The 26,878-nt window shown below is 38.6% G+C and overlaps 1 protein-coding gene across 2 annotated transcripts in view; it reads left to right on the forward strand.

Moving 5' to 3' along the window:
• The window catches only part of KCTD9 (potassium channel tetramerization domain containing 9), a 53,244-nt gene that overhangs the window by 23,166 nt on the left and 3,200 nt on the right, over nt 1-26,878 (forward strand). For both annotated transcript variants that reach the window (XM_004270675.4, XM_033429783.2), the window contains 5 exons: nt 3,749-3,816; nt 3,905-4,000; nt 4,710-4,859; nt 25,816-25,921; nt 26,668-26,801. In XM_004270675.4, coding sequence (XP_004270723.1) covers nt 3,749-3,816; nt 3,905-4,000; nt 4,710-4,859; nt 25,816-25,921; nt 26,668-26,801 — 554 coding nt within the window. The remainder of the gene's footprint in view (nt 1-3,748; nt 3,817-3,904; nt 4,001-4,709; nt 4,860-25,815; nt 25,922-26,667; nt 26,802-26,878) is intronic.

Raw genomic sequence — 26,878 nt, forward strand, 5'->3', positions numbered from 1 at the left:
AAAGACCTTTCAATATTTCTTTTAGGGATAGATTTAGTATTGCTTTATTCCTTTAGTTTTTGCTTGTCTGAGAAATTCTTTCTCTCTCCTTCTATTCTAAGTGTTGATCTAGCTGGGTAGAGTATCCTAGGTTGCAGATTTTTCCCTTTAAGTACTTTGAATATATCTTGCAGCTCCTTTGTGGCCTGCAACATTTCTGTAAAGAAATCAGCTGATAGCCTTATGGGGGTTCCCTTGTAATTATCCCTTTGTTTTTTCTCTTGCTGCCTTTAGAATCCTCTCTTTAACTTTTACCATTTTAATTATAGTATATCTTGGTATAGATCTGTTTGGGTTCATCTTGTTTGGGACCCTCTGTATTTCCTGTACTTGTGTATCTGTTTCCTTCTTTAAGTTTGGGATGTTTTCAGCCATAATTTCTTCACATACATTTTCAATCCCCTTTTCTCTTTCTTCTCCTTCTGGGATGCCTGTTATGTGTAGATTGGTACACTTTACATTATCCCATAGGTCTTTTAAATTGCTTTCAATTTTTTTTTTTTCCATTTGGCTTTCTGTCTGCTGTTCTGACTGGGGGATTTCCATTGTTCTGTCTTCCAGATCACTTATTTATTCTTCTGCATTATTCAACCTGTTATTCATTGCCTTTAGTTCAGCTTTCATCTTGGCGAATGAGTTTTCTCATTTTCCTTGGCTCCTCTTTACACTTTCTAGTTCCTTTTACAGTAATCTACATTTGTATTGATAACCTTTCTTAGTTCCTTCAATATTTTCATTATCTTTTTTTTGAACTCAATGTCTGTAAGACTGAGCAGATCTGTTTCATTGTTTGTTCTTTCTGGGGAATTCTCTTGATCTTTTCTGGGTGTGGTTCCTCTGCTTCTTCATTTTACTTATATTTCTCTTACTCTATGAGTTTACGACAAACAATTATCTACTGTGGTCTTGGAGGGCTATTAGTATGTGAAGTGTCCCTGTGTAGCTTGTGTGGGTTTAAAATTTTTGGTGCAAGGTCTGTTTTCCGGATGTATACCTGCCACCTCTTTCCTCAGTGTGTGCTGGCCATTATCCCCTTGATAGGGGGTGTGACTGACGTTGTGGTGACCAAAGACTACACTGGATGTTGAGTGGGGCCTCCTCTTTGCTCTGTGGTTGTCACAGCCCTCTCAGTGGCAGGGTCTGCTCCCTAGTTATTGCAGTAGAAGCCCCCAGATCCATTTCTGAGCTGTGGTGTGAGGTAGTTGGGATTGGAGTATGCCCAGGGAGAGGAGCCCCTGAGTATTCCTCCTCCAGAGCTCTCCAGCAGGGAGTGCATTCTGTGCTGTCATCCGTCACCCATTGTGTGGGCTCACAAAGTACACTGTTGTTGGCACTGCGCTCCGTCTCACCTCAACCGTGAGAATGCAGGCAGTAAGCTCTGGTGTCCCTCAGGCGCTGTGTTCACAAAGTTACCGGCATAGGTCTGCTGGCAATGATCCACTGAAGTGAGGTAGCAGGACCACAGTAGTCACACACCTGAAGCTGCTGTTGGAGCTATTGAAGCAGCGCAGACTCCAGCCCAGCCTCTGCGTGCGTGTACCCACAAACCACATAGCTGCTAAGGACAGACTGGTCCCAGCCACGGGAGCACCCATTGTCCACTTGGATGTCCTGCAGGCGCTGAGTATACAAAGCCAGTGGCTGTGGGGTAGATCTGCGCCGCAGTGGGCAGAGGGCCCAGATTTCAGCCCCGCCTCTGCATGTGGGCAGCCCGCTGGCATGCTCCCAGAGCTCCTACAGGTAGCGCTGAGTCAGCTGAAAGTGTGTGGAGAAAGAGGCTGCTGCAGGCCTGTCCCTCCCTTCCATGCTCCTTAACAAAAGGGCTTTGCTTCTATGGTGGGCCTGGGCTTCTTCTACATGCACCCCTGGTTGCAGCCCATACCATGCTCCAGCCCCTTCAGGCTTTCTCCGAGCAGCCAACCCTGGTCCTCTCCCTGGGTCTGTCCTCTGAAACCCAAGTTTCAGAACTGAGCTCCCGCCCACAGCAGCGGTTGCACTTCTCAGGCTGGGGAGCACAGGGCAGTGACCCGGACCATCTGTGCAGGTCTCTCTCTGATCTGCCTGCCATAAACTGTCTGCTGCGTTTTGCTTTGAGCCTCTAAAGCTCCATTTCTGCCCTGGCTGATCTCCGCACCTGTGAAGAGGCTTTCCAGGTTGCAGGAAACTTTTCTCTTTCACAACTCCCTCCCAGATATGCAAGTTCCGTCCCAATGCCTTTTTATTTTAATTCTTGTACTACCTGGTTATGAGATCTTTCATGCGATTTTGGGTGTTTGAGATATTCTGCCAGCATTCAGAGGGTATTCTGTGAGAATTGTTCCAGATGTAGATGTATATTTGATGTATTTGTGGGAGGAGGTGAGCTCCACATCCTTCTATTCCGCCATCTTGTGTGAGCGCCCTGGAAATCCTTTATTTAAAATTGATTTTCCTATAAGAAAGGTTTCTGAATTATACTGCTGACTTTGGTTTTGAAGCTCTCTTACATTTATACACTTCTGTAATATTCTGATTCAGTAACTAAAAGATCTCTGACAAACCGATTCAGATCTGCTTCATTCACAAACTCAAGGGGCTTCCCTGCTGGCGCAGTGGTTAAGAATCCGCCTGCCAATTCAGGGGACACAGATTCGAGCCCTGGTCCAGGAAGATCCCACATGCCGCAGAGCATCGAAGCCCATGCACCACAACTATGAGCCTGCACTCTACAGCCTGCAAACCACAACTACTGAAGCCCGCGTGCCTAGAGCCTGTGCTCCACAAGAGAAGCCACCGCAATGAGAAGCCCATGCACCACAACAAAGAGTAACCCCCGCTCGTAGCAACTAGAGAAAGCCCGCACGCAGCAACAAAGATCCATCACAGCCAAAAATAAATATATTAATTAAATAAATTTATCTTAAAAAAAACCATGGTACTGTGACTGTGTTAAGTATATTAAAAAATAATAAGTCAATGAAGGCCTTCCCTGTTGGAGCAGTGGTTAAGAATCTGCCTGCCAATGCAGGGGACACGGGTTTGAGCCCTGGTCCAGGAAGATCCCACATGCCACGGAGCAACTAAGTCTGTACGCCGCAACTACTGAGCCTGTACTCTAGAGCCCACGAGCCACAACTACTGAGCCCATGTGCCACAACTGCTGAGCATGCTTAGAGCCCATGCTGCACAACAAGAGACACCACTGCAACGAGAAGCCAGCACATTGCAACGAAGAGTAGTCCCTGCTTGCCGCAACTAGAGGAAGCCTGCACGCAGCAACAAAAACCCAATGCAGCCAAAAATAAATATTTTTTTAAAAGTCAATGAAATGTTAAGATTAGGTGAACTAATCATTTATTATTGGGCTTACAAATCACTATGTCAGTTATTTTAGGAATGTATGATGTTAGGATTTTTTTGTCTGTGGCCTATTTAATTTTCAGAAATAATTTTGTAATATGGAAAGCTTTCATTCTAATTCATGAGTCTTCTTTCTTTTGCTGTATGTAAACTATTTAGAAAAACTTTGTTTACAAATATTTTTAAATATTCTATATATACGTATATATGTTCTAAACATTAGTTATTTTTCTTCTATATTGATGGATAGCCTACTTGTATTTCACTTCTGTTGTGAGAATTTAACTTTATAGATTTTTTTTATAAATGATTCTATAAATATTAAAATGAATAGCATTCTATAAAATTCAAATTGTTTTTATTATGATAGGTGTGTTAGAAGAAGCAAGATTTTTTGGTATTGACTCATTGATTGAACACCTAGAAGTGGCAATAAAGGTAAGACTCTTTTTACATTAGCCAAGTATTACATGTATTGTAGCTATCTCCCAAAATGCTCCACTGATCTGTCAATATGCTTTTCAAGAATTCTCAACCACCAGAAGATCATTCACCAATATCTCGAAAGGAATTTGTGCGATTTCTGCTAGCCACTCCAACCAAATCAGAATTGCGTTGCCAGGTAATTAAAGCAGACTTTTACATGAGTTATTCGTGTAGGCAAATCTGTGAGTAAAGTTTTAAATTCTTCTGGGAATTTTTCTCTTGCCTTGTTTTCTTTTTTCATGAAAGATATATTTTACTTATGGGTCATAGCATTGATTTAGTCCCAAAATGGTTAGACAGAAAAAGAGATGTAATAATCTTTTTTATTGTCTAATTATGCCTCATGCAGCAGTTTTTGAGTAATGATAGGAATTGCAGCAATAAAAATAAAAAGTAAATTGTACAGTTGTTATGTATGGTTAATCAGTGGAAGATACTTTTACTTTTATGTATTATAGCACTAATGATTTTAAAAACCACAATACTCACTTTAAAAAAATAAAACGATCTTGAATTAATAAAATAATTTAAGTACAATCAGGTTTAATAAAAAAATAATACTTATCAACGGGTATGTGGCCAGCAGAGATCTCTCTTTAGAAACTTCTGCACATAAATGAGGCATTGCCAGGATGCATTCTAGTGTTATATGTAAGTTGAGTTCCTTTAAGAACCCGTTAAGGACACTAATTTTATGTATCTCAGTTCCATTTGATCATGTTTTGTAATGAACTCCAAATGACAGAACTGCCAATTACTTCTAAAACACATGGTGGTTAGCTATTGTAATTGAATATACAACAGATGGTTTAAATATTGTGACAGTTTGCGTTTTTTAATTTTAGGGTTTAAACTTCAGTGGTGCTGATCTTTCTCGTTTGGACCTTCGATACATTAACTTCAAAATGGCCAATTTAAGCCGCTGCAATCTTGCCCACGCTAATCTCTGCTGTGCAAATCTTGAACGAGCTGACCTCTCTGGATCAGTGCTTGACGTAAGAATCATTTTTGGTTACAAAAGAAAATTAAATTTTTAGTCTATTGAACACTCAGAGCAGAAATTATATCTGTCCCTTACTGGAGCTTTTACTTGCAAACAGATAATTTACTAAGTTGATGATAAAACTGAAGGTTCTGAAAGTGAAATGGGTTGGTTTTGCAACTTTGGTATCCTTTATTAAACATAGGTCTGAAAAGTATAGCAACTAATAAGAAATGAAATCTTGAAATTAGATCCTGATCTCCTCAACACTCTATTTATCAGGACTTCTATTTTCAATGAATTAATAGGGGAAAGCTGGAATGTATCTTTGCATTTTTCTATTCAGGTTCATTTCTGGAATAGGAAAATGTTATTGCTCCAGGGGATATGTGGCAGTTATTTTTAAATAAACATGGTATACAGCAATCTGTATAAGTTAGCATCTCAGTGGCTCTCTACCTCTATTCATATGTGTTTACATATATGTATGTGTATATATATGTGTGTGTACATACGTATATGCATGTATTTGTGTAGCAGTTACCTGTGTTAATTTGAGGTTAGAGGATATATGTAAAACCAGCCGTGAAATCTAATTTCTAAGAACTTTCAGTTCCTTAATATCAAGGACCATGTCTGTGTGCCTTTTGAGTTAATAACACCTAATATAGTACCTTGCCTTTAGTAGTCACTGAATAAATGTTTATTGAATTTTATAATGTTGGTTTTGTTCCTTAGCTGCAGTGTATTTTTCCATGAAACTTGGATCTAATAACAGAATATGCCAACACATTTCCTTGTTCCATCTTATGATGAAGGATCAAATAAATAGCAAAATAAGCAAAACACTAACAGTACAAAGGAAAAATCTGAAGGACCTAATTTTTAAATAGTGAAATGCTGAGAGGCAGCTTTGTTCGTTTCTGTTAAGGAATGAAAAAAAAAAAAAGATAAGACAGATTGGATCATTGAATACAAATGGTTTTGAGTTCCATTTAATTATAGCATTACTGTGAGCCTGAACCATCATTTTCTTATCTTTGAATGCTTATTCTACCCACATTGTATAATTGATGTGAAGGCCAATATGTATATATAATATACATGTGTATATATTATATATATATGTATAATTTTTTTATTGATGTGTAGTTGATTTACAATGTCATGTTAGTTTCAGGTGTACAGCACAGTGATTCAGTTACATATATGTGTGTGTGTGTGTGTGTGTGTGTGTGTGTGTGTGTGTATACATATATACATATATATACAGTCTTTTTCAGATTCTCTTCCCTTATAGGTTATTACAAAATACTGAGTATAATTCCCTGTGCTATACAGTAGGTCCTCGTTGGTTATCTATTTTACATATAGTAATATGTATATGTTAATCCCAACCTCCTAATTTATCCCTCTTCCCATCCCCTTTTCCCCCATTTGGTAACCACACATTTTTTTCCTATGTCTGTGAGTCTCCTCCTGTTTGGAAATAAGTTCATTTGTATCTTTCTGTTTTTTTACATTCCACATATAAGCAATATCATATATTTATCTTTCTCTGTCTGGCTTACTTCACTTAGTATGATAATCTCTAGGTCCACCTATATTGCTGCAAATGGAATTATTTCATTCTTTTTTCATGACTGAATAATATTCCATGGTGTATATATATACCACATCTTCTTTATCCATTAATCTGTCCATGGACATTTAGTTTGCTTCCATGTCTTGGCTGTTGTAAATAGTGCTGCAGTTAACATTGGGGTGCATGTGTCTTTTCAAATTATGGTTTTCTCCGGATACGTGCCCAGGAGTGGGATTGCTGGATGATACGGTAGCTCTCTTTTTAGTTTTTTAAGGAGCCTCCATACTGTTCTCCATAGTTGCTGTACCAATTTCCATTCCCACCAACAGTGTAGGAGGGTTCCTTTTCCTAACCCCTCTCCAACATTATTTGTAGACTTTTCAATAACAGCCATTCTGACCAGTGTGAGGTGATACCTCATTGTAGTTTTGATTTGCATTTCTCTAATAATTAGCAGTGTTGAGCATCTTTTCATATGCTTTTTGGCCATCTGTATGTCTTCTTTGGAGAAATGTCTGTTTAGATCTTTTGCCCATTTTTTGATTGCATTGTTTGTTTTTTTGATATTGAGCCACAAGAGCTGTTTGTATATTTTGGAGATTAATCCCTGTCAGTTGCATCATTTGCAAATTTTCTCCCATTCTGTAGATTGTCTTTTTGTTTTGTTTATGGCTTCCTTTGCTGTGCAAAAGCTTTTAAGTTTAATTAGTCCATTTGTTTATTTTTGTTTTTATTTTCATTATTCTAGGAGACAAATCTAAAAAGATACTGCTGCAATTTATGTCACAGAGTGTTCTGCCTATGTTTTCCGCTAGGTTTTATAGTATCCGGTACTACATTTAGGTCTTTAATCCATTTTGAGTTTTTTGTTTATTTGTTTTTGTTTTTGTTGTTTCTATTTTTGGCCACACCATGTGGCCTGACGGATCTTAGTTCCCAGACCAGCGATCAAACCCATGCCCCCTGCAATGGAAGCATGGAGTCTTAACCACTGGGTACCCAGGGAAGTCTTGAGTGTATTTTTGTGTATGGTGTTAGAGAATGTTCTAGTATCATTCTGTTACATCTAGCTTTCCCAGTTTCCCAGCACCACATGGTAAAGAGGCTGTCTTCTCCACTGTATATTCTTGCACCTTTCTCATAGATTAATTGACCATAGGTGTGTAGATTTATTTCTGGGCTTTCTATACTGTTCCACTGATCTATAGTTCTGTTTTTGTGCCAGTACCATCCTGGTTTGGTTACTATAGCTTTGTATTATAGTCTGAAGTCAGGGAGCCTGATTCCTCCATCTCCAGTTTTCTTTCTCAAGATTGCTTTGGCTATTCGGGGTCTTTTGTGTTTCCATACAAATTAAAAATTTTTTTTTTCTAGTTCTATGAAAAATGGCATTACTGGTAATTTGATAGGGATTGCATTGAATCTGTAGATTGCCTTGGGTAGTCTGGTCATCTTGACAATATTTATTCTTCCAATTCAAGAACACAGTATATCTTTCCATTTGTATCATCTTCGATTTCTTTCATTAGCATCTTATAGTTTTGGGAGTACAGGTCTTTTACCTCCTTAGGTAAATTTATTTCTAGGTATTTTATTCTTTTTGATGCAATGGTAAATGGGATTGTTTCCTTAATTTTTCTTTCTGATCTTTCATTGTTAGTGTGTAGAAATGCAACAGGTTTCTGTGTATTAATTTTCTATCCTGCAACTTAACCAAATTCATTGAAGAGCTCGAGCAGTTTTCTGGTAGCTTCTTTAGGATTTTCTATGTATAGTATCATATCATCTGCAAGCAGTGATAGTTTTACTTCTTCTTTTTCAATTTGGATTTTGTTTTTTTCTTTTTCTTCTCTGATTCCTGTGGCTAGGATGTCAAAACTATTTTGAATAAAAGTGGTGAGAATGGATGTGGTTGTCCTGTTCCTAATCTTAAAGGAAGTGCTTTCACCTTTTCACCATTGAGTATGATGTTAGCTGTGGGTTTGTCACATATGGGCTTTATTATGTTGAACTGGGTTCCCTCTGCCCACTTTTTGGAGAGTTTTTATCATAAATGGATGTTGGTTTTTTTTTAATCTTTTTAACACAGACTTTATTGAAACATAATATTAATACAGAAAAACACACAAATTATAAATGTATAAGTCAATAAATGTTCATAAAGTGAGCACATTTATAAAGTCAGCACTAGATCAAGAAACAGACCATTACCCCAGAAGCCCTCATGTCCTCCTTCTAATCAAGGGTAACCAATATCCTGACTTCTTACAACACCATAGGTGAGTTCTATGTATCTTTGAAATTTAATAAATGGAATCATTTAGTAAATACTTTTTGTGTGTCTGGCTTCTTTTCCTCAGCATATTTGTGAGGTGAATTCAGTGCAAGCATGTAATTTAAGTTTTTATTTTTGGATTTAATTTAATGTATTTTTTTATAGAGCAGGTTCTTATTACTCATCTATTTTATACACATCAGTGTATACATGTCAATCCCAATCTCCCAATTCATCATACCATCACCACCACCACCCCACCGCTCTCCCCCGTTGGTGTCCATACATTTGTTCTCTACATCTGTGTCTCAATTTCTATCCTGCAAACTGGTTCATCTGTACCATTTTTCTAGGTTCCACATATATGCGTTAATCTATGATATTTGTTTTTCTCTTTCTGACTTCACTCTGTATGACAGTCTCTAGATCCATCTACATCTCTACAAATGACCCAGTTTCATTCCTTTTTATGGCTGAGTAATATTCCATTGTATATATGTACCAAATCTTCTTTATCCATTTGTCTGTCGATGGGCATTTAGGTTGCTTCCATGACCTGGCTATTGTAAATAGTGCTGCAATGAACATTGGGGTGCATGTGTCTTTTTGAATTATGGTTTTCTCTGGGTATACACCCAGTAGTGGAATTGCTGGGTCATATGGTAATTCTATTTTTAGTTTTTTAAGGAACTTCCATACTGTTCTCCATAGTGGCTGTATCAATTTAAATTCCCACCAACAGTGCAAGAGGGTTCCCTTTTCTCCACTCCATCTCCAGAATTTGTTGTTTGTAGACTTTCTGATGATGCCCATTCTAACTGGTGTGAAGTGATACCTCATTGAAGTTTTGATTTGTATTTCTCTAATAGTGATGTTGGGCAGCTTTTCATGTGCTTCTTGGACATCTGTACGTCTTCTTTGGAGAAATGTCTATTTAGGTCTTCTGCCCATTTTTGGATTGGGTTGTTTATTTCTTTAATATTGAGCTGCATGAGCTGCTTATATATTTTGGAGATTAATCCTTTGTCCTTTGATCCGTTTGCAAATATTTTCTCCCATTGTGAGGGTTGTCTTTTCATCTACTTTATGGTTTCCTTTGCTGTGCAAAAGGTTTTAAGTTTCATTAGGTCCCAATTGTTTCTTTTTGTTTTTATTACCATTACTCTAGGAGGTGCATCAAAAACGATCTTGCTGTGATTTATGTCAAAGAGTGTTATTCCTGTTTTCCTCTAAGAGTTTTATACAGTCCAGTCTTACATTTAGGTCTCTAATCCATTTTGAGTTTATTTTTCTGTATGGTGTTAGGGAGTGTTCTAATTTCATTCTTTTACATGTAGCTGTCCAGTTTTCACAGCACCACTTATTGAAGAGACTGTCTTTTTGCCATTGTATATCCTTGCTTCCTTTGTCATAGATTAGTTGACCATAGGTGTGTGGGTTTATCTCTGGGCTTTCTATCTTGTTCCATTGATCTATGTCTCTATTTTTGTGCCAGTACCATATTGTCTTCATTACTGTAGCTTTGTAATATAGTCTGAAGTCAGGTAGTCTGATTCCTCCACCTCCATTTTTTTCCCTCAAGACTGCTTTGGCTATTCGGGGTCATTGGTGTCTCCACACAAATTTTAAGATTTTTTGTTTTAGTTCTGTAAAAAATGCCATTGGTAATTTGATAGGGATTGCATTCAATCTGTAGGTTCCTTTGGGTAGTATAGTCATTTTGACAGTATTGATTCTTCCAATCCAAGAACATGGTATATCTCTCCATTTGTTTGTATATCTTTAATTTCTTTCATCAGTGTCTTATAGTTTTCTGCATACAGGTCTTTTGTCTCCCTAAGTAGGTTTATTCCTAGGTATTTTACTCTTTTTGTTGCAGTGGTAAATGGGAGTGTTTCCTTAATTTATCTTTCAGATTTTTCATCATGAGTGTACAGGAATGCAAGAGATTTCTGTGCATTAGTTTTGTATCCTGCAAATTTACCAAATTCATTGATTAGCTCTAGTAGTTTTCTGGTGGCATATTTAGGATTCTTTATGTATCGTATCATGTCATCTGCCAACAGTGACAGTCCTTCTTTTCCAATTTGTATTCCTTTTATTTACTTTTCTTCTCTGATTGCCATGGCTACGACTTCCAAAACTATGTTGAATAAGAGTGGTGAGACTGGACATCCTTATCTTGTTCCTGATCTTAGAGGAAACACTTTCAGTTTTTCACCATTGAGAATGATGTTTGCTGTGGGTTTGTCATATATGGCCTTTATTATGTTGAGGTAGGTTCCCTCTATGCCCACTCTCTGGAGAGTTTTTATCATAAATGGGTGTTGATTTTGTCTAAAGGTTTTACTGCATCTATTGACATGATCATATGAATTTTATTCTTCAATTTGTTAATATGGTGTATCACATTGATTGATTTGCGTATATTGAAGAATCCTTGCATCCCTGGGATAAATCCCACTTGATCATGGTGTATGATCCTTTTAATGTTGGATGTGTTGTTGGATTCTGTTTGCTAGTATTTTGTTGAGGATTTTTGGATCTATATTCATCAGTGATATTGGTCTGTAATTTTCTTTTTTTTTACTATCTTTGTCTGGTTTTGGTATCAGGGTGATGGTGGCCTTGTAGAATGAGTTTGGGAGTTTTCCTTCCTCTGCAGTTCTTTGGAAGAGTTTGAGAAGCATGGGTGTTAGCTCTTCTCTAAATGTTTGACAGAATTCACCTGTGAAGCATTCTGGTCCTGGACTTTTGTTTGTTGGACGATTTTTAATCACAGTTTCAATTTCATTACTTGTGATTGGTCTGTTCATATTTTCTATTTCTTCCTGGTTCAGTCTTGGGAGGTTATACCTTTCTAAGAATTTGTCCATTTCTTCCAGATTGTCCATTTTATTGGCATAGATTTGCTTGTGGTTGTCTCTTAGGATGCTTTGTATATCTGTGGTGTCTGTTGTAACTTCTCCTTTTTCATTTCCAATTTTATTGATTTGAGTCCTCTCCCTCTTTTTCTTGATGAGTCTGGCTAATGGTTTATCAATTTTGTTTATCTTCTCAAAGAACCAGCTTTTAGTTTTATTGATCTTTGCTATTGTTTTCTTTGTTTCTGTTTCATTTATTTCTGCTCTGATCTTTATGATTTTTTTCCTTCTGCTAACTTTGGGTTTTGCTTGTTCTTCTTTCTCTAATTGCTTTAGGTGTAACGTTAGATTGTTTGAGATTTTTCTTCTTTCTTGAGGTAGGCTAGTATAACTATAAACTTCCCTCTTAGAAATGCTTTTGCTGCATCCCATAGGTTTTGGATCGTCGTCTTTTCATTGTCATCTCTACAAATTTTTTTATTTCCTCTTTGATTTCTTCAGTGATCGCTTGTTTATTTAGTAACGTATTGTTTAGCCTCCATGTGTTTGTGTTTTTTATGTTTTTTTGTCTGTAATTGATTTCTAATCTCATAGCGTTGTGGTCAGAAAAGATGCTAGATATGATTTCAATTTTCTTAAATTTACTGAGGCTTGATTTGTGACCTAAGATATGATCTGTCCTGGAGAATGTCCTGTGCACACTTGAGAAGGAAGTGTAATCTGCTGTTTTTGGATGGAATGTCCTATGAACATCAATTAAATCTGTCTGCTCTATTGTGTCATTTAAAGCTTGTGTTTCCTTATTAATTTTCTGTTTGGATGATCTGTCCATTGGTGTAAGTGAGGTGTTAAAAGTCCCCCACTATTATTGTGTCAGTATCGATTTCCTCTTTTATAGCTGTTAGCAGTTGCCTTATGTATTGACGTGTTCCTATGTTGGGTGCATATATATTTATAATTGTTATATCTTCTTGGAATGATCCCTTGATCATTATGTAGTGTCCTTCCTTGTCTCTTGTAACATTCTTTATTTTAAAGTCTATTTTTATCTGATATGAGTATTGATACTCCAGCTTTCTTTCCATTTCCATTTATATGGAATATCTTTTTCCATCCCCTCACTTTCAGTCTGTATGTCTCCCTGGGTCTGAAGTGGGTCTCTTGTAGACAGCATATAGATGGGTCTTGTTTTTGTATCCATTCAGCAAGCCTGTGTCTTTTGGTTGGAGCATTTAATCCTTTCACGTTTCAAGTAATTATATGTATGTTTCTGTTACCATTTTGTTAATCGTTTTGGGTTTGTTTTTGTAGGTCCTTTTTTTCTCTTGTGTTTCCCACTTAGAGAAGTTCCTTTAGCATTTGTTGTAGAGCTGGTTTGCTGGTGCTGAATTCTCTTAGCTTTTGCTTGTCTGTAAAGCTTTTGATTTCTCCATCGAATCTGAATGAGATCCTTGCTGGGTAGAGTAATCTTGGTTGTAGGTTCTTCCCTTTCATCACTTTAAGTATATCATGCCACTCCCTTCTGGCTTGTAGAGTTTCTGCTGAGAAATCAGCTGTTAACCTTACGGGAGTTCCCTTGTATGTTATTTGTCATTTTTCCCTTGCTGCTTTCAATGATTTTACTTTGTCTTTAATTTTTCCCAGTTTGATTACTATGTGTCTCAGTGTGTTTCTCCTTGGGTTTAGCCTGTATGGGACTCTCTGTGCTTCCTGGACTTGGGTGGCTATTTCCTTTCTCATGTTAGGGAAGTTTTCAACTATAATCACTTCAAGTGTTTTCTATGGTACTTTCTCTCTCTCTTCTCCTTCTGGTACCCGTATAATGCAAATTTTGTTGCATTTAATGTTGTCCCAGAGGTCTCTTAGGCTGTCTTCATTTCTTTTCATTCTTTTTCTTTATTCTGTTCTGCAACAGTGAACTCCATCATTCTGTCTTCCAGGTTGCTTATCCGTTCTTCTGCCTCAGTTATTCTGCTATTGATTCTTCCTACTGTATTTTTCATTTCCATTATTGTATTGTTCATCTCTGTTTGTTTGTTCTTTAATTCTTCTAAGTCTTTGTTAAACATTTCTTTCATCTTCTCGATCTTTGCCTCCATTATTTTTCTGAGGTCGTGGATCATCTTCACTACCATTATTCTGAATGCTATCTCCACTTCATTTAGTGGTTTTTCTGGGGTTTTATCTTGTTCCTTCATCTGGTACATAGCCCTCTGCCTTTTCATCTTGTCTGTCTTGCTATGAATGTGGTTTTTGTTCCACAGACTTGTAGTTCTTCTTTTTTTTTTTAACATCTTTATTGGAGTATAATTGCTTTACAATGGTGTGTTAGTTTCTGCTTAATAACAAAGTGAATCAGTTATACATATACATATGTCCCCATATCTCTTCCCTCTTGCATCTTCCTCCCTCCAACCCTCCCTATCCCACCCCTCCAGGCGGTCACAGAGCACGAAACTGATATCCCTGTGCTATGCGGCTGCTTCCCACTAGCTATCTACCTTACGTTTGGTAGTGTATATATGTCCATGCCTCTCTCTCGCTTTGTCACAGCTTACCCTTCCCCCTCCCCATATCCTCAAGTCCGTTCTCTAGTAGGTCTGTGTCTTTATTCCTGTCTTACCCCTAGGTTCTTCATGACATTTTTTTTTTCTTAAATTCCATGTATATGTGTTAGCATACGGTATTTGTCTTTCTCCTTCTGACTTACTTCACTCCGTATGACAGACTCTAGGTCTACCCACCTCATTACAAATAGCTCAGTTTCGCTTCTTTTTATGGCTGAGTAATATTCCATTGTATATATGTGCCACATCTTCTTTATCCATTCATCCGATGATGGACACTTAGGTTGTTTCCATCTCCGGGCTATTGTAAATAGAGCTGCAAAGAACATTTTGGTACATGACTCTTTTTGAATCATGGTTTTCTCAGGGTATAATGCCCAGTAGTGGGATTGCTGGATCATATGGTAGTTCTATTTGTAGTTTTTTAAGGAACCTCCATACTGTTCTCCACAGTGGCTGTATCAATTTACATTCCCACCAGCAGTGCAGGAGGGTTCCCTTTGCTCCACACCCTCTCCAGCATTTACTGTTTCTAGATTTTTTTTTTTTTTTTTTTTGCGGTACGCGGGCCTCTCACCGTTGCGGCCCCTCCCGCCGCAGAGCACAGGCTCCGGACGTGCAGGCTCAGCGGCCATGGCTCACGGGCCCAGCCGCTCCGCGGCATGTGGGATCCTCCCGGACCAGGGCACAAACCCGTGTCCCCTGTATCGGCAGGCGGACTCTCAACCACTGCACCACCAGGGAAGCCCTGTTTCTAGATTTTTTGATGATGGCTTTTCTGAGTGGTGTGAGATGATATCTCATTGTAGTTTTGATTTGCATTTCTCTAATGATTAATGATGTTGAGCATTCTTTCATGTGTTTGTTGGCAGTCTGTGTATCTTCTTTGGAGAAATGTCTGTTTAGGTCTTCTGCCCATTTTTGGATTGGGTTGTTTGGTTTTTTGTTATTGAGCTGCATGAGCTGCTTATAAATTTTGGAGATTAATCCTTTGTCAGTTGCTTCGTTTGCAAATATTTTCTCCCATTCTGAGGGTTGTCTTTTGGTCTTGTTTATGGTTTTCTTTGCTGTGCAAAAGCTTTGAAGTTTCATTAGGTCCCATTTGTTCCTTTTTGTTTTTATTTCCATTTCTCTAGGAGGTGGGTCAAAAAGGATCTTGCTGTGATTTATGTCATAGAGTGTTCTGCCTATGTTTTCCTCTAAGAGTTTGATAGTTTCTGGCCTTACATTTAGGTCTTTACTCCATTTTGAGCTTATTTTTGTGTATGGTGTTAGGGAGTGATCTAATCTCATACTTTTACATGTACCTGTCCAGTTTTCCCAGCACCACTTATTGAAGAGGCTGTCCTTTCTCCACTGTACATTCCTGCCTCCTTTGTCAAAGATAAGGTGACCATATGTGCGTGGGTTTATCTCTGGGCTTTCTATCCTGTTCCATTGATCTATCTTTCTGTTTTTGTGCCAGTACCATGCTGTCTTGATTACTGTAGCTTTGTAGTATAGTCTGAAGTCAGGGAGCCTGATTCCTCCAGCTCCGTTTTTCGTTCTCAAGATTGCTTTGGCTATTCGGGGTCTTCTGTGTTTCCATTACAAATTGTGAAATTTATTGTTCTAGTTTCGTGAAAAATGCCAGTGGTAGTTTGATAGGGATTGCATTGAATCTGTAGATTGCTTTGGGTAGTAGAGTCATTTTCACAATGTTGATTCTTCCAATCCAAGAACGTGGTATATCTCTCCATCTATTTGTATCATCTTTAATTTCTTTCATCAGTGTCTTAAAATTTTCTGCATACAGGTCTTTTGTCTCCCTAAGTAGGTTTATTCCTAGATATTTTATTCTTTTTGTTGCAGTGGTAAATGGGAGTGTTTTCTTGATTTCACTTTCAGATTTTTCATCATTAGTGTATATAGGAAGGCCAGAGATTTCTGTGCATTAATTTTGTATCCTGCTACTTTACCAAATTCATTGATTAGCTCTAGTAGTTTTCTGGTAGCATCTTTAGCATTCTCTCTATATAGTATCACGTCATCTGCAAACAGTGACAGCTTTACTTCTTCTTTTCCGATTTGGAATCCTTTTATTTCCTTTTCTTCTCTGATTGCTGTGGCTAAAACTTCCAAAACTATGTGGAATAAGAGTGGTGAGAGTGGGCAACCTTGTCTTGTTCCTGATCTTAGTGGAAATGCTTTCAGTTTTTCACCATTGAGGACGATGTTGGCTGTGGGTTTGCCATATATGGCCTTTATTATGTTGAGGAAAGTTCCCTCTATGCCTACTTTCTGCAGGGTTTTTAATCATAAATGGGTGTTGAATTTTGTCGAAAGCTTTCTCTGCATCTATTGAGATGATCATATGGTTTTTGTCCTTCAGTTTGTTAATATGGCTTATCACATTGATTGATTTGCATATATTGAAGCATCCTTGCATTCCTGCAATAAACCCCACTTGATCATGGTGTATGATCCTTTTAATGTGCTGTTGCATTCTGTTTGGTACTATTTTGTTGAGGATTTTTGCATCTATGTTCATCCGTGATATTGGCCTGTAGTTTTCTTTCTTTGTGACATCCTTGTCTGGTTTTGGTATCAAGGTGATGGTGGCCTCGTAGAATGAGTTGGGAGTGTTCCTCCCTCTGCTATATTTTGGAATAGTTTGAGAAGGATAGGTGTTAGCTCTTCTCTAAATGTTTGATTGAATTCGCCTGTGAAGCCATCTGGTCGTGGGCTTTTGTTTGTTGGAAGTTTTTTAATCACAGTTTCAATTTCAGTGCTTGTGATTGGTCTGTTCGTATTTTCCTTTTCTTCCTGATTCAGTCTTGGCAGGTTGTGCATGTATAAGAATTTGTCCATTTCCTCCAGGTTGTCCATTTTATTGGCATAGAGTTGCTTGTAGTAATCTCTCATGATCTTTTGTATTTCTGCAGTGTCAGTTGTTACTTCTGATTTTTCATTTCTAATTCTGCTGATTTGAGTCTTCTCCCTTTTTTTCTTGATGAGTCTGGCTAATGGTTTATCAATTTTGTTTATCTTCTCAAAGACCCAGCTTTTAGTTTTATTGATCTTTGCTATCGTTTCCTTCATTTCTTTTTCATTTATTTCTGATCTGATCTTTATGATTTCTTTCCTTCTGCTAACTTTGGGGGTTTTTTGTTCTTCTTTCTCTAATTGCTTTAGGTGCAAGTTTAAGTTGTTTATTCAAGATGTTTCCTGTTTCTTAAGGTAGTATTGTATTGCTATAAACTTTCCTCTTAGAACTGCTTTTGCTGCATCCCATAGGTTTTGGGTCGTCGTGTCTCCATTGTCATTTGTTTCTAGGTATGTTTTTATTTCCTCTTTGATTTCTTCAGTGATCACTTTGTTATTAAGTAGTGTATTGTTTAGCCTCCATGTGTTTGTATTTTTTACAGATCTTTTCCTGTAATTGATATCTAGTCTCATAGCGTTTTGGTTGGAAAAGATACTTGATACAATTTCAATTTTCTTAAATTTACCAAGGCTTGATTTGTGACCTAGGATATGATCTGTCCTGGAGAATGTTCCATGAGCACTTGAGAAAAATGTGTATTCTGTTGTTTTTGGATGGAATGTCCTATAAATATCATTTAAGTCCATCTTGTTTAATGTATCATTTAAAGCTTGTGTTTCCTTATTTATTTTCATTTAGGATGATCTGTGCATTGGTGAAAGTGGGGTGTTAAAGTCCCCTACTATGTAAGTGTTACTGTCGATTTCCGCTTTTATGGCTATTAGTATTTGCCTTATGTATTGAGGTGCTCTTATGTTGGGTGTATAAATATTTTAGTTCTTCTTGCTTCTGCTGCCTGCACTCTGGTGGATGAGGCTATCTAAGAGACTTGTGCAAGTTTCCTGATGGGAGGGACTGGTGGTGGATAGAGCTGGCTGTTTGTTGCTCTGGTGGGCAGAACTCAGTAAAACTTTAATCCACTTGTCTGCTGATGGTGGGGCTGGGTTCCCTCCCTGTTGGTTGTTTGGCCTGAGGCACCCAACACTGGAGCCTCAGGCCAAACAACAACAGGGCTCTTTGTTGGGGCTAATGGCAGCCTCTGGGAGGGCTCACGCCAAGGAATACTTCCCAGAACTTCTGCTTCCAGTGTCCTTGTCCTCACAGTGAGACAGAGCCAACCCCTGCCTCTGCAGGAGACCCCCCAACACTAGCAAGTAGTTCTGTTTCAGTCTCTATGGGGTCACTGCTCCTTCCCCTGGGTCCCAATGCACACACTACTTTGTGTGTGCCCTCCAAGAGTGGAGTCTCTGTTTACCCCAGTCCTGTCAACATCCTGCAATCAAATCCCGCTAGTCTTCAAAGTCTGATTTTCTAGGAATTCCTCCTCCCGCTGCCGGACCCCAGGTTCGGAAGCCTGACGTGGGGCTCAGAACCTTCACTCCAGTGGGTGGACTTCTGTGGTCTAAGAGTTCTCCAGTTTGTGGGTCACCCACCCAGCAGTTATGGGATTTGATTTTATTGTGATAGCGCCCCTCCTACCATCTCATTGTGGCTTCTCCTTTGTCTTTGGGTGTGGGGTATCTTTTTTGATGAGTTCCAGTTTTTTCCTGTCGATGATTGTTCAGCAGTTAGTTGTGATTCTGGTGTTCTTGCAAGAGGGAGTGACAGCATGTCCTTGTACTCCGCCATCTTTTTTTTTTTTTTTTTTTTTTTTTGCGGTACGCGGGCCTCTCACTGTTGTGACCTCTCCCATTGTGGAGCACAGGCTCCGGACGCGCAGGCTCAGTGGCCACGGCTCACGGGCCCAGCCGCTCTGCGGCCCAGACTGAGGCACGAATCCGTGTCCCCTGCATCAGCAGGCGGACTCTCAACCACTGCGCCACCGGGGAAGCCCTCTACTCTGCCATCTTGAACCAATCTGGATGTTGAATTTTATGAAAAGCTTTTTCTGCATCTATTGAGATGATAATATGGTTTTTAGTCTTCAGTTTTTTACTGGGATGTATCACACTGATTGGTTTGCAGATATTGAAAAATCCTTGCATCCCTGGGATAAATCCCACTTGATTATCATGTATGATCCTTTTAATGTTTTGTTGGCTTCCGGGTTGCTACTATTTTGTTGAGGATTTTTGCCTGATAATCTCCTGTAATTTTCTTTTTTTGTGGTATCTTTGTCTGATTATGGTGTCAGGGTGATGGTGGCCTTATAGAGTGAGTTTGGAAGTGCTTCTTCCTGTGCAACTTTTTGAAATAGTTTCAGAAGTGTAGATGTTAACTATTCTCTAAATGTTTGAGAGCATTCACCTGTGGAGTCTTGTGGTCCTGGACTTTTGTTTGTTGGGAGTTTTTTAAATCACAGATTCAATTTCAGTACTTGTAGTTGGTCTGTTCATATTTTCTATTTCTTCCTGGTTCAGTTTTGCGAGATTGTACCTTTCTAAGAATTTGTTCTAGGTTGCCCATTTTATTGGCATATAGTTGCTTGTAGTAATCTCTAATGCTCCTTTGTATTTCTGCAGTGTCAGTTGTTACTTCTCCTTTTTCAGTTCTAATTTTATTGATTTGGGCCCTTCTCTTTAGTTTTCTTTATCTTCTCAGAGAACCAGCTTTTAGTTTCATTGATCTTTGCTATTGTTTTCTTAGTCTCAATTTCATTTATTTCTGCTCTGATCTTTATGACTTCTTTCTATTAACTTTGGATTTTGTTCTTCTTCCTCTTGTTGCTTTAGGTGTAAGTTTAGATAGTTTATTTGAGATTTTTCTTGTTTCCTGAGGTAAGCTTTTATCAGTATAAACTTCCCTCTTAGAATTGCTTTTGCTGCATCCTGTAGGTTTTGGATCATTGTGTTTTCATCTTCATTTGTCTCTAGGTATTTTTTGTTTTGTTTGTTTATCTGTTTTTTAATATATTTAACTGGCTATGTTAAGTCTCAGTTGCAGCATGCGGGATCTTTTGTTGCAGTGCATGGGCTCTTCATTGCAGCAGGTGGGCTTCTCTCTAGATGTGGCGCACAGGCTCCAGAGTGCGCAGTCTCAGTAGTTGGGACTCACGGGCTTAGCTCTCCCGTGGCATGTGGGATCTTAGTTCACCGACCAGGGATTGAACCCACGTCCCCTGCATTGGAAGGCAGATTCTTAACCACTGGACCACCAGGGAAGTCCCATCTGGGTATTTTTTGGTTTCCTCTTTGATTTCTATAGTGATCCGTTGGTTGTTTAGTAGCATATTGTTTAGCCTCCACATTTTTGTGTTTTTTGCAGGTTTTTTCTTGTAGTTGATTTCTAATCTCATAGTGTTGTGGTTGGAAAAGGTGCTTGATACAATTTGAGTTTTCTTAAATTTACCAAGACTTGCTTTGTGGCCCAGCATGTGATCAATCCTGGAGAATGTTCCATGTGCACTTGAAAAGAATGTGTATTCTGCTGCTTTCGGATGGAATGCTCTATAAATATCAAGTCCATCTGGTCTGTTTCATTTAAGGCCTGTGTTTCCATATTGATTTTCTGTCTGGATTTTCTGTCCATTGATGTAAGTGGGGTACTAAAGTCCCCAACTATTATTGTGTTACTCTCAATTTCTTCTTTTATGTCTGTTAACATCTGCCTTATATGTCGAAGAGCTCCTGTACTTGGTGCATACATATTTACAATTGTTGTATCCTCTTGGATTAATCCCTTGTTCATTATGTAGTGTCCTTTGTTTCTTGTAACAGTCTTCTATTTTAAAGTCAATTTTGTCTGATATGAGTGTTGCTACTCCAGCCTTCTTTTGATTTCTATTTGCATGGAATACCTTTTTCCATCACCTCACTTTCAGTCTGTATTTGTCTGTAGCTCTGAAGTCGGTTTCTTGTAGACAGCATATACATGGGTCCTGTTTTTACATGCAGTCAGTCTATGTCTTTTGGTTGGAGCATTTAATCCATTTATATTTAAGGTAATTATCCATGTGTATGTTCTTATTGCCATTTTGTTAATTGTTTTGGATTTGTTTTTGTAGGTCTTCTTTCTGTTTCCTCTTTTGTTCTCTTGTGATTTGATGACTATCTTTAGTGTTGTGTTTGGGTTCCTTTTTCTTTTTTGTGTATATATTACAGATTTTTTTGTTTGTAGTTACCATGATGTTTTAATATACCAGTCTGTATGTACACATTATTGTTTTAAGTTGCTGATCTCTTAATTTCAAATGCATTTTAAATATCCTGCATTTGTACTCTCCTTCTCTCACAATTACTGGTTTTGGTATCATATTTGTGTGTGGATGATTTCCTACCTTTATAGTTGCCTTTACCAGTGAACTTTCCCATTTTATAATTTTCTTGTTTCTAGCTGTGACCTTTTCTTTTCCACTTGGAGAAGTTCCTTTAGCATTTGTTGTAAAACTGGTTTGGTGGTGCTGAATTCTGTTAATTTTTGCTTGTCTGTAAAGCTTTTGATTTCTCCGTCGAATCTGAACGAGAGCCTTGCTGGGTAGAGTGTTCTTGGCTGGAGGTTTTTCCCTTTCATCACTTTAAATATATCGATATATTGTGCTACTACTTTCTGGCCTGCAGAGTTTCTGCTGAGAAATCAGCTGATAGTCTTCAGGGGATTTCCTTGTATGTTATTTGTTGCTTTTCCCTTGTTGCTTTTAATATTTTCTCTGTCTTTAATTTTATCAATTTGATTATTATGTGTCTGAGTGTGTTCCTCCTTGGGTTAACCCTGCATGGCACTCTCTGTGCTTCCTGGACTTTGGTGACTATTTCCTTTCCCACGTCAGGGACATTTTTAGCTATTATCTCTTCAAATATTTTCTCAGGTTCTTTCTCTCCCTCGTCTCCTTCTGGGACCCCTTTAATGTGAATGTTGGTATGTTTGACATTTGTCCCAGAGGGCTCTTAAACTCTCATTTCATTATTTTTTCTTTATTCTGTTCCATGGCAGTGGTTTTCACCACTCTGTCTTCCAGCTCACTGCTTTGTTCTTCTGCCTCATTTATTCTGCTACTGATTGCTTCTAGTGTATTTTTCATTTGCTGTTGTATTCTTCAGCTCTGTTTGTTATTCTTTATATTTTCTAACTCTTTGCTAAAAACCTTCTTGCAGCTTCTCGCTCTGTGCATCCATTTTTTCCCCGAGTTCTTGGGTCATCTGTACAATCATTACTCTTAACTCTTTCTCAGGTAGGTGGCCTATCTCCACTGCACTTATTTGTTCTGCTTCTGGGGTCTTATCTTGTTCCTTCTTCCAGAACTTATTCCTTTGCCATCTCATTTTGTTTAAGTTACTGTTTTATTTTTATGTATGCAGTGGCTTATGTTTCTTGACCTTGGAGAAGTGGCCCTCAGTAGGGGTTGTCTATGTGTCCCAGCAGTACACTCCTCTCTCATCACCCAAGGGCCAGCCTGGTCCTAGGGTACTTTCTGACCTATGTTTGCATACTCAGTGCTGCAGGATCATAGTTTTCTTGCTTCTAGTGTCTGCCCCCTGCTGTGTGAGGCTTTGTCTAGAAGCTTGTGCAGGCTACCTAGCGGAAAGGGCTGGTGCCTGCCCACTGGTGGGTGGAGCTGGCTCTTGGCCCTCTGGTAGGCAGGGCTGTGTCTGTAGGCTTAGGAAGTCTTTAGGCAGCCTGTCTGCTGATAGGTGGCGCTGTGTTTCCATGCTGTTAGTTGGTTGGCCTGAGGCATCCCAGCACTGGAGCCTACAGGCTGTTGGTTGGGGCTAGGTCTTGGTGCCAGGGACCCAAAATGTCTGCCTCCAGCCAGAGTTCACGTAGATCCCTGCTATGTCCACCACCAGCTTTTATGACCCCAGAGAGAGCCACAGCTGTCGCCCCCCACACCACCTCCCCAGGAGACCCTCCAAGACCAGCAGCTAGGTCTGGCCCAGGCTCCTATGGAATCATTGCTTTTGCCCTGGGTCCCAGTGCATGCAAGATCTTGTGTGTGCTCTTCAAGAGTGGAGTCTCTGTTTCCCCCAGTCCTGTGGAGCTCCTCAGGAAGCTGGCCTTCAAAGCCAAATGCTCAGGGGGCTCCTCTTCCTGGTGCCAGACCTTTAAGCTGGGGAGCCTGGCATGGGGCTTAGAGCTGCCACTCCTGTGGGAGAACTTCTGTGATATAACTGTTCTCCAGTTTGTGCATTGCCCACCTGGTTGGTATGGGATTTGATTATATTGTGAGTGCACCACTCCTACCATCTCATAGTTTCTTCCTTATGTCTTTGGATTTAGAGTATCTTTTTTGGGGTAGGTTTCAGTCTTTTTTTATCACTGGTTGTTCAGCAGTTGTGATTTTGGTGTGCTTATGAGAGGAGGTGAGCTCAAGGTCCTTTTAGTGGTCTCTCAATGGCCTATGTAATTTTATCTGATACATACTGAAGTCCTATAGAATTGCAAATTTAATTATTGATAAAAAATGGCTCATGTTGAGGAGTTGTTGCCCAGAGTGTGTGGGCCGTGAAAGTCAAAACTAATCGCTAATTGTCTTTGGCACTTGAAGATGACTGCTGATGAATGGCCGTACATATTGCAGTGTCCACAAAATATGATGTGTTCTAAGCACAAGATGCACCTAATGGTTCCACCCCTCTTGTTGAACTTCTCTCCTAATTTATCCCTCCCTCATGGGCTGTGAAACCTTTCCATAGGAACCCTCCAATTCTGCTGTCGACCAAGATGACCTCAGCTGTTATCACAGTTACGTGGTCCATGTCTGAGCTGCACCCTCTGTTCTGTCAGCATCCTTTAGAGTGTTTCCTCCATGTGCTCCAACTGCCATTATTGACTTTAGTCTGCTTTGTAAAAGCTGGTATAATAATCCAGCTGTTATGAATCCATTGCACATTCCCAGTGCAAGACTTATAGTATGGTAAGAGCTGGAAGGGACCTTGATGGTCGAGTGTGACCCCATGTTACAGACTAAGAAACTGAAACCTGGAGACTTGCCCAAGCCCCAAAGCCTAGTTTGCCAACAGTGTTAGAACTAGACTCTAAGTCGTGTATTTTCTTTTCCTTATGTCTTTTTTAAATGACTTTTTCCTTTGGAAAATGTCAAACATAAACAACAATGAGCTAGTATAATGAATCCCCCTTATATCTCCATTCCTCAGCTTCAGCAATATCAGTGTTTAAACAATCGTGTGTTGTCTGTACCTCTCCAAAGATTATTTTACAGCAACTCATAATTTCACTTGTATTTATTTTATTTATCTCTTAAAGATAAGGGTCATTTTTAAAAACAGTCAATATCATTATCGTACTTTAAATAAACAGTAATAACCTAACTGCTTTCATCAAAACCCATTGCCCCTTGATATAGTAAATAGCCCAGTTCTTACAGTTGCAATGCTGGTTTACTTTGGAGCTGAATTCTGAGGTCTCAGTGTTGGTGACCTGCTTTACCATTAGATAAATAGTGGGTGAAATGCTTTCTATGGTTGAAGACAGAAAACTTAACTTGAATTTCTTATACATTTGTTTCTTTTTGAGATTCCACAGCATAGCCTTGAGTATAGAGCAGTACTTATATAATTACCTTGGAAACTTTTCATAATACTTACAGTCTGTTTTACCTGGGAGTATAACATAGGGAACCAGAGACATTTATTTTCAAGTTGTCGGCTTCCTGTCCTGTTATATTTTCAAGCACATAAAATCCAGTCGTCTTTGAGTTATGTTGGTCCTTCCAGGTCCTCATCGTCCTACCTGTCAGTCTGAGCTTCTGTACTACCTGGTATTAAAGCGCAGGCACAGATGGAAACGCACATGTGTTCGTCAGTTATCTGTGATTTGAAATGGCCTATAGCTTATCTCCCTTTCACTAGAATTGACTGTAGGGTGAATGAAATTACACTTACGAAACAAGGATTTTTCTTGTTAGGTATAGCTATCACATAACTTGATCAGCCTTTGGATTTTAGAGTTCTTCACTGATCTAATTTATAATAACTACAGTTATCATTTATGTAGTGCCTTACAGTTTTTAAAACACCTTTACAGATAGCTTCCTGCCTGATAGTAGTTGTTAGAGTTCAGATCTGATGGCATTGAATCCTCTGAGACAAACTAACATAATTTACAATTCTAACATATATTTTCTGGCTTTTTCCTCTTTACATCTTGTACTGTGGCTTGGGTACTCAGGATTGACAATGTGGTATAGCAACAACATTGCTGGTTGGTACAGAAAGAGCCTACAAACAACTTGGTGGTGTTTGTAGCTAGATGATGCCTTCCATTACTGGCCTTAGCAGTCTGGCCTTTGAAAAGAAGGTAGTGGTAGCATTATTGAGCATCAAGAATTTCATTGATTGATTCCTACAATAATAAGGAAGGAGAAAATCCATACCCCTAACAAGTTTCTTCACCCAGACATTTCAACTGTCACATTGTCATGGCCTGGGCTGTTTATAAAAACAGAAATAGGGATGTCATGGTCCAGACTCCTCAGCTTCTTTATCTAAACTCTTAAGTTACATGTAAAGCAGAAATGCTGTTGTTTATTTGCCTTTTGTTTCTTTAAAACAACTATTTTTTAAAAGCATTTCTCAGTTTTTATTGGGTTCAATTGGAAAAGTCTTTATTGTAAACAGAAACTAATTGATTGTAAGTGTATCAAACTGAGCTTTTTTTTTCCCTCCTTTTTTTTTCTTTTACTGTTTGAGCCAATTTTTTCTATTCCAAACAAAATTCTGAACCTTAATACATGGACATTTCTCTTTTCCTTTGCCAGTGTGCAAATCTCCAGGGAGTCAAGATGCTCTGTTCTAATGCAGAAGGAGCATCCCTGAAACTGTGCAATTTTGAAGATCCTTCTGGTCTTAAAGCCAATTTAGAAGGTGAGATTCTATCTATAATTACCTTCTCTAAGGTAAAAACACACTGTTAAGTAAGTAAAAAGCCCTGCAAAACAACTGTTACTGCTAAAACATGACAACCATAGGGATGTAGATTTCTTCTGTTTATACTTAGAGAATTTGCAAAGGGATTAAGCCATTGCTTGGTCTCAGTCCTGGTGACCAACATGCTGAACTCGGGAAATGTGGCCTCCAATGTTTAAGGAGGCTTCAGTTGGAGAATTAAGTATCAACATCTTAAACTTTCAAACAGAACAGCATAGCCTTACACGGACCAAAATTAAGAAATTCAGTTTGCATATAGCCAGGCAGTTTTTTGTCATTTTTGGATATAATATTTTGTTTATGAATTCCTTATTGCTTTGTTGTGTCCATGAACTGGTCAATTCATTTATTTGTATATTTAGAAGACACAGTACTTATCTTCACTGCCATGAACTTTCCAGGGCATATTTAAAAGTGCTAATTATCATAAGACTGAATTTAATTCCTCCATCAAAAATACCGACTAAAACATGAATGCTTAATTCATAGTGTAAGCAAACAAATTGTTAACAAAGAACTCTTTATATATATATGTTGGTTGAGAGACAGATTTATAATTCAGTCATTTCCAAAGGATCCAGAGGTCATCATTCACCTCTATTATAAGTCACCTTGCATCTTTTGAAGATAGATGACTATAAATATTTTCAAGTTCAACTATGCCTAAAATGTATTTCCTTTAGGTGCTAATCTGAAAGGTGTGGATATGGAAGGAAGTCAAATGACAGGAATTAACCTGAGAGTTGCTACCTTAAAAAATGCAAAGTTGAAGAACTGTAACCTCAGAGGAGCGACTCTGGCAGGAACTGATTTGGAGGTGAGTCAGCAAGTTGAAAGAGTTTTTATTAATCTAGAATTACTGAGTAGCTCCTGCAAAATGTATTGAGATCATAA

The sequence above is a fragment of the Orcinus orca genome, chromosome 6 (assembly GCF_937001465.1).
Source record: "Orcinus orca chromosome 6, mOrcOrc1.1, whole genome shotgun sequence".
Classification (NCBI taxonomy): Eukaryota; Metazoa; Chordata; class Mammalia; order Artiodactyla; family Delphinidae; genus Orcinus; species Orcinus orca.